Source organism: Pteropus vampyrus, unplaced genomic scaffold (genome assembly GCF_000151845.1).
Source record: "Pteropus vampyrus isolate Shadow unplaced genomic scaffold, Pvam_2.0 Scaffold168, whole genome shotgun sequence".
NCBI lineage: Eukaryota > Metazoa > Chordata > Mammalia > Chiroptera > Pteropodidae > Pteropus > Pteropus vampyrus.
In genome coordinates, this window is record NW_011888949.1 from 236458 (window position 1) to 244958 (window position 8501).

General features: G+C 53.3%; 1 protein-coding gene across 1 annotated transcript in view; it reads left to right on the plus strand.

The window, feature by feature from the left end:
• DPP6 (dipeptidyl peptidase like 6) overlaps nucleotides 1–8501 on the plus strand; it is a 115682-nt gene that overhangs the window by 75548 nt on the left and 31633 nt on the right. The window contains exon 11 of the mRNA XM_023536731.1: nucleotides 193–307. Within this exon, the coding sequence (XP_023392499.1) occupies nucleotides 193–307 (115 nt within the window). The remainder of the gene's footprint in view (nucleotides 1–192; nucleotides 308–8501) is intronic.

Sequence of the window (8501 nt, forward strand, 5' to 3'; positions counted from 1 at the left end):
GTTTGGTCACAGATTAATTTTAACCGATCAAGTTTAATTGATCAAGACAAGCTCTTTCTCCACCTCAAAGTCAAATCAAAACAAACACGATGACCCGATCTTAAAACGAGGTGAGCACTCGGTCCAGATTACTGTTCTTGCCATGGAAAACTGCCATCGCCTCTGTCATCACCATCCTTCCGTCATTGCGAGAGACTACCGGGTGAAATCAGCACACCTGAGCGAGACTCGGCGCATCTGCTGCTGGCGTCGTGGCTCGGGCCTGTCGGGTCACCCGGCTAAGGCCCCCACTTTCCCAAAGCCATTTGTGAGGACTCGTCAGGACAGCGGCTGCAGAGTGCTCAGCACGGCACGACACAGAGTAAACACCTAATAAATGACAACCGACATGGTTACAGTCACAGCCATCATCGTCACCACCAGTCAATTAAGAATGTCTCAGGTAGCCACGCACTACTAACCCAGCACCCCACAGCTGGGGCCGAGGCTGCAGGTGGCAGCTTCCATGGTGTTAACTCAGCAACGACCCTGACTCAGAGTTCCCAAATCTGAGTGGGCCTTCCTCCCCATCCCCAAGCTGGGGCAGAGGCCCTGGGTCTGTGTGTGCGCCAGCAGGGTATAAAGTTCTGGAAGTGACGGTGGTGCCCAGGGTCACAGGACATTAAATCGCCGTCTGCTAGGCTTGGAGCTTGGTGCCGTCAGGAGCGTGCCCCACCCCCACTCCACAACCGGGTTCCCCAGTTTTCCTTAGCACCAGATAGCCCCCCTTCTTATTCCGTTTTCTCTCTCTGCCACGTGCCTGGTACTCTCAGCTGCCCTGGCCGCCTGCTGTCCTTGGGACACACAGCTTACTGAGGGGACGTGCACGCTAATACGCAGTTACATTACGTTAGTCCTGGAGCTCGGACTAAGGGACGGAGAACAGTGTCCCTCCCGCGGACCGGCTGCGGTGCCACGGATGACACGGATTCTGAGGCCGGACTCAAGCTCAGCGAGAGAACATGTCATCGGCGATCGATTGGTCACGTCTGCCACAGGCAGCAGTGAGGAGGAGGTGGTCCCCGTGCCACACACCTGTCACAGTTGGTGCCACCCCCTGCAAGAAATGACTATGTCCTTAATGATGAAATTTCAGACTCCGTATTGTGTGTGAAAGAATTTATTTGGGGGCGCAGATCCTGACCTCGTCTCGTCTGGCACAACAAAGTAAAGCAGATTTAAAAAAAAAAAAAGAAAAGCTAGGGGGCTGGACTCCTGAAGCATATGACCAGCTGAGAGAAAAGTGACAGCCCGTCACTTCAGAGAACGGAAATGTGTGCCCGTGAAGACAGGAAGAGACACACGCAGAGAGCCGTCACGGGAACAGTAGGAGCGGCCGCTCACTTTGGCACTGGGGACGGGTGCCCGGCCGGCTCTGTGTGCCGCACACCCCTCGGCCTGGGAGGAGAAAGCCCCAGGTCCCACCACAGTGGCCCGGAGCCTGTCCCGACCCCGTCCCTCAGTGCACAGGGAGGCAGGCGTACCTGCCAATGTCCTGGCCCACAGGGCCAGAACATTTTGCTGCTACCAAAGTTGTCCCCAGCGGCCTGCACCTAACTGCCAGGGAGCTGCCCAGAACGAGAGAAGTCCTCACCGGCCGCCTCCTCCTGACGAAGCCACGTTTTCAGCGTCAGACACGGGGCACCGGTGACCGCCAGCAGGCTCCAAATGTTTGGTGCTACCAGCACTGGCCCCCTAGCCAGCTCCATGCCAAGCACCAAGGCCTTACCCAGAGCTCCCCTTCTTAATTCTGAGTTTGTCCTGCTGACTGTGGAAACCACATTTAGGACTCTGGGTGCCTTGCCAGTGTGTCCTGTGTAAGGACATCTGTTCAAGTTCTCCAGTGTCCGGGGCTGTCCCCTTGAGGCCATGGGTACCAAGAGCAAGGAGAGGGAACGTGTGGACAGGCCACGTCGTTAGCCACCACACAAATGCTCCAGAAGACGCTAACCTCACGTGAGCGCTGCCAGACCCAGGCACACCCTCCACAGGCATCCCGTTGTCCCCTGACAGTCACCCCACACACATCTCCCATGGAAAAGAAACTCATCACTTTCACCCCTGATGCCATCCCCCGCTACCCAGCAAGTCCGAGCTGGTGCCACGTGCCTTTTTGCAAAAGGAGAGGTCGTGTCCAGACTGCGTCTACTTGAAAAGCCATTAAAAATGAAAAGTAGCGTCTGATGCGCTAAGTCCCGCACCACCACCACCCCGCCCCAGCCCTGACTGCCGGTGACAAGACGGCCCTGTCCCAGCCCCCTGTCCTGCGAGGCCTCCCTCTCCCCACTACTCACTCTCGCCAGCTCCTGCTCCCAGCGATAATGCATCTGAGCACGTGCAGGCATCTCCTGTCTGAGTGAGATTTTGGGAGAAACGAGGAAGTGTAAATAAACGGCACCACCGGCCCACGCACCCACGGGCCACGATGCGGAAGGAATTTTGAAAAGCAAATCTAAACGGGTCGCGTTGAAAGCGAAGTCCAAAGACTAAGACACGTACCACGACCAGTAGAAGGCGGGACTACCAGAAAAGTTAAAATGGACAGGTGCTTTGGCAGAAGTGGGGGCTGAGGTCGGATCGGAGGCGGCCGGGCAGTCAGGCCTCCCCGGCCTCGGTCTCTTCGTCGGTGCAATGGGTTGTTCTTTACCATTAAGCAGCATCTGTACTCGTCCCCCGTGGGTCAGTCCAATGCCGTTTCTCCTCCGTGAGTTCTCGAGCGGTTACCATAACGACTCACTCCGACACCCCGCGTGTTTACTCCATTACTTAGCCACCAACCCAACACAGCCATCACAGCACGTGCTTCCTGATGCACCAAAAAGTTAGAAGCTGTCCTTCGTCTTACCTCGAGCATGTACTGTCTTGGTCAAAACAAGGATTGAGGAGAAGTGAGAAGCATCTTTGATCGACATTAGTTCTCATTTCCCGGCGACCCTTAAATTTCCCGGTGACAGTTCAAACAGCCAGGGACGTGACTTCACACTCGGGCTCTGTCGCATTTTGTTTGCGCTTGGAGCCGAGGTGAGGTCGCCGCTCACAGCTGGTGTGTCATACCCGTGCCCGCCACCAACACCACAGAGACGAGTTCACTGCGTTCCCGCCCACCGCCCGTGGGGACCGTGAGTCGTGGCACCCAGGTCTGCCAGCCTGGTCCACATCTCAGGTCAGAGGCCCTTCGTTTTGAATCGTCGTAATGTCCTCAGCATTGCGGGAGGAGGGTGAGCCGGATATTGGCATCTGTTGCCGTGTGCGGGTGACAGCACTGTCCCTAGACGTGGTGGTGGCCAGGACTGCAAGCCCCAGACTCCATCAGCAACTCGCACGTCCTCCCGCGGTGAGTGGGCGCTCCCTTCTTGCTGCCCAGAAGCTGCCAGCCCACCCTCAGCTGCACCCCGTGACAAGGACCACAGAAGTCCTCATCCAGAAAGAGGAGGAGACGACAGGACAGAAAGACAGGACCTGTGGCCCTTCCCTGAGGAGGCCCTCCTGGCGGCCACAGGCAGGAGGCAGGGTCAGAGCCTGGGGTCCCCGGCGGGCGTCTGGGGACCACAATGCCGTGAAGTAAAACCTCACCCAGCCAGGCGCCCCTGAGTCAAAAGTGCTGAGAATTTAGGCAGAGCAGAGTAGAAATTTAAAAAGAACAGAAATCCTTCCTGTTGAGAGGCTGTCAGTCCTCCTGGGAGCCGTGGGCACCGCCTGCACATGTCCGTGCTCACCTCCGCGGGGCGTACCTGCTCGTCTCGGCATTCCGGCGACGGTCTTTGGAAGTTGCAAAAAAAAAAAAAAAAGTTTTTTAACCCTTGAAATCAGACTTCTCACAAACTCAGATTAGTCTTTTTCGCGTTTGGTGCGAGCGGACGCATTTTGTTAGTTTTCATCAGCTTTCCTCGTCAAGACAGGAAGGCGGGTCAAGGCCGGGAGCCGCCCGCTCTCCAGCGTCCTGCAGCTCGTCTGCCCGCACGGTCAGCCACAGCTGAGTCCCCGCTCCTGCCAGCTGTCGTCAGAAAGGTGATCTCATCCCGCTAAGTTACAGAGAGCTTCGGGAGAACTTAGCTGCGTAGACCTCAGCGTGAGGTTTTTGACATTTCTTTGCAAAACGCACCAAAGCAGTTGTGTCTCTTTATCACAAATTAAACCCGCTTGAAAGAGTTTATGACGAGGCTCTGCAGAGGAGAAGGCGATTCATCTCGCTGAAAAAGCAAACTCCGGCCGGGTTCTCTCTCGGTAGGGTCCTCGCTGGTTCAGGGAGAAGCGCCTTGGCCACCTGCCGAGTCGTTCTGCCGTTCGCCTCGCTCGCCCATCCAGGTCACGCATTGACGGCTACTGTGTGCCACTGGATGCTGGGGGTCAAAGAATGAGACAGAGCCCCTGCCTGGAGGGACTCATGTTTGGGGCCAGAGGGGGGCACGTAACAGAAATGTCATTTAATGTGTTCCGGGGCCGGGGAGAACCCGGAGGGATCACACAGTTATGTGCTTCGCTGAGGCCAGCAATACACGTGTGAACCAGCCATCGTCCTCGGCCTCGGGGAAGTGACGGGCACGTGGCGAGACTCTACCCAATAAAAACTCATAGATTTGGGACCTAGAAGCTGCTCCGGAAGTCCGGCCGTCCACCTCCTCCCTCCCACCAGCAAAGCCAGCACCCATTTTACGGATGAGAAGACTGGGACACTTTCTACGTCTTGCCCACAGCACACGGCTGGTTGCAGGCAGAGCCAGGACCAGAATCGGCACTTTTTCCACGTCTGCCTGCTCTGGGTGCCCACAAACACCACTTTGCTCTCCCTGGTGCACAAGGAAAACTAACGATTTTCCCCCTGGACACCAGAGGGCGCTGCAGCACTGCACACTTCACACACCACCACCACCACCCTCCTCGCCCCCGCCCCCCACCCCGCCCCGATCTGCTGTGGGGCCGGGACTTCTCGGTGTCTGGTGTGTCCTCCGGTGTATAAATCACACCACCTCGACTGCATTTGCCAGACCACCCACTGGGACACAAGGGACTAAACTGTCCAGTTCAAGTTTTCCTTTGATGCCCAGTATCTGCCAGACACAGGGCTGAATGCCGGGTGTGCGAAGATGAAGCAGAGGGAAAGGCCCTGCTCTCAATTAGCCCGAAGTCTAGTAAAATTCACAACATCCTGAAACTACCCTAGGGGATTAGCGGATTAGCGTGGGGAGGGAGCTGGAGACCCTAGCTCGCCCATGTGACGGGAGTGGACGGTTCAGAGATGGGAGGCTACAGGTCCCTGTGCTCTAGGAACTGACCGTCAAGGTGACAAACACTACAACCACCTGAAGGACAATAAAAGGAGCGTGTCGCAGTGTTCGGGAAAGACTATCAGTGCTATAGGTGGGCAGGAAAGGGAGTGTTTGGTAACTGGTAAAAATGGGGAGGAGAAAGGCGCCAATGGTCTTCGCTGGGAAGGAAGCAAGAGGAAGTAGCCTCCTGTGCCCGGGCTACCTCATCTGTGAAATCGGAGTCATAATGGTGCCTGCCTTATAGGGTTGTGGTCAAGATTAAATTATCCATTATATGTAAAGCTATCACAGTGGAGCTTGGTGCGGGGGAGCCGATGATGGTATTGCAGTTGTTTATGTTGCTGTCATTGATGATGATGTTTTTGTTGATGGCGGTGATGATGTTGTTAATGTTGTTACTGATGATGCTGTGATAGTGGTGATGATGGTGATGGTGGTGATGATGGTGATTGATGATGATGATGGTGATGGCGGTGATGATGGTGATGCTTATGATGGTGATGGTGATGATGGTGATTGATGATGATGGTGGTGATGGTGGTGGTGATGGTGGTGATGACTGTGTTGTCTGTTGGTGATGATGATAGTGCTGATGATGGTGGTGGTGATGGTAATGATGCCGATAATGGTGATGATGGTGATGACGATGCTGTTGTTCCCCTCGTTCTGACTCAATATCTCAGAGGTGGGGCTTTCAGTCACTCTCATCTATTCTCTGTAGTGGGAAAAATTTCACCTCTTGTTTCTGATAACCGGAGACATAAATTTACATGGTGGTCAGTTAATAATGGCTATTACATTTATATTCTGTGCAAAAAAATAGGCTAAACCAACCAAGGTTTATCATGGAACCTGTCTGTGGACAAAGGGTTTTGGTTTCCTTTCTGGATATGAGCCGCAGTCATCCTCCCTGGCTAGCTGAAGTGGAGGTGGAACTCGTAGGACCAGGAGCCTCCTGGATGGTGTGGGAGGTGTACACCGGGGGGGGTGGGGGGAGCACATCTTCATGCAGACAACAAGAGGGAGTCTGTCCCAGAGCACTCACCACCGAGACAGACCATCACGACCATTTCCGAATAGAAACAAGATGAAGAAACAACTGGATGATGACTCCACGTGATCCTTTGCACCTTCTGAAAGCCAAAGCTAACCTCTGTGGCGACTTTGAGGTCACTCAGGTGAGCAGTTCTCAGCCTCTGAACTGGCTCCATGGACTCTACAATTTCCACAGCATGCACCCCACCAGCGGGTTCTTTATCAGTTTATTTAATCTGTAAATATCAACCAGCAGCTTACTGTTAAGAAGATGCTGTCCATTTTTCTGCGTGGGGTACAAGCTTGTGTGAGTTGGTTCCTAAGCCCCACGGATAGCTGGAGAGGTAAGACATAAGTGTAGCATGAGAGTTCAAGTTAGGACTTAACTGCTTTCCTTGAAAATGACCACAGAACTTCTGGAAGCACATGGAGGCAGACCATGAGAAGTGTTATCACAAGTCTAAGAGACATGACAATACCAGCAGCTGTGGGACGTGTATTGAGAAGACCCCAGAATAGGAAAAGAGACCCCCATCTAGATTCTAGCTCGGCCACACACAGGGACAAACGAAACAGCCAATGCATGTCGCCTCGTTTTTCCCATAGTTTAACCTCATCTCACAAAACTAATAAAACTAAGCTCCTTCCTTCATACTTTGATCCTGTGAATTACGCTTAACATCTAAAAACTTCACCCGGGTTGATGTGTACAGGGCATAAAAGTGAAGCTCCCGTGTAGATTGTTCCTAAAACTTCAAGCTTTTGTGAATCAGCTACACAAAGATGCTGGCTGAACTTCGAGAATGTATGGAAGCCCCTTACCTTTTTCTGATTGGGATGGCTTCTCTTATTAAAAGTGCTTGTCATGTGTCCTAAGTGTCACTCATAACGTCTAGAGCGAGAGACTACATGTGACTGGGGAAAGTTCACGTGATGCTCTTCACTGCCATTTGTGAGTGTGTAAAACGAGCCACTGATCTCCACGAAGCCACTGAGTGATGTCACTTAGGCTGCTGCATGGGATGCATTCACTTTCAGTTTCCCTGGACACAGGAGATTGGATTAAAGCAAACTCAGCGCTGTGGGGCATGGCAGGGGGAACCCCAAGTCCCAGGTTCGATGTCAGCAACAAGGCTTGGGAATTGGACGGCCACAAAACGCATCTGCGGCTTCGACTGGAAAATACCGTCTTTGGGACTGCGTTTTCGTTGGTGCCGATGGTTTCAGCACCTTGGCCAGCTCCCACCAGCACCTTGGCCAGCTCCCACCTAGTAGCTTGATACTGTCACCTCAGTGTGTCAACCTTGTGGGCGGGGCAGGCATAATCCATCAGCCCGCAAATAAAGGGGCTGGATGCCCTGCGCGGTGCAGCCATGGCCCCGTATCCCCGTTGGCCAGAGCCTTCCTGTCGCTCATGCTGCTGGCAGCTGTTCTTGGAAGCCACCAGCGCTTCGGAGCTGTGCTGTGGTGGCCATGACATTGCCTGAGTCCCCATCATTTACGTTCCGTGAGTTTAGCTTCTGGTTGGAAACGATCTGTCACATAAACATCCTCTGAGGATACAGATGAGACAAGCCTTGTCTCTCCGACTGTTTTTTTCCGATGGCTTTTTTCCTTTTTCCAGTTTGAGTGTCCTTTTTAATTACTTCGTTTTCATCTGTGATTGTCACCTTTCTCCATCTAGTGAAGCAGGTGTAAATTAATGTCCTGAAATGAATGGAACCGGAAACCGGAGATGCAAAAATAAGTATTTTCTGTTTGCACGTCTGTTGTCGAATCTTTTCTCCTTGCAATTTGAATTGCCCCCCTCGGGCTGCAGGGTCTTCATCGATCAAAATCCCTTCTGTGTTGGCTGTGAATTCACTCGCTTGACCTTGTTCGTTCCCTCCCCAACACACAGGAACGTTTGGACGTCAGACATCTAACTGGAGCCAAAATAATCTCTGCGACTAACCAAAGTTTTTGAAAGGACAAATATTGTTTTTGTTGTGGCTTCCTCTTTGTCAGCAGAGGCTGAGCAGACAGAACCAATTTTCCACTGTCGGAGAACACGCGGTTCTGCATTCAAGTGTGGACATTAACCCTTTTTTGGCTGACTCCAAGGATGCACCAGCCGTGGGGCACGCTCACCTGCCAAGGACTTCGGAAGTATGACGACAC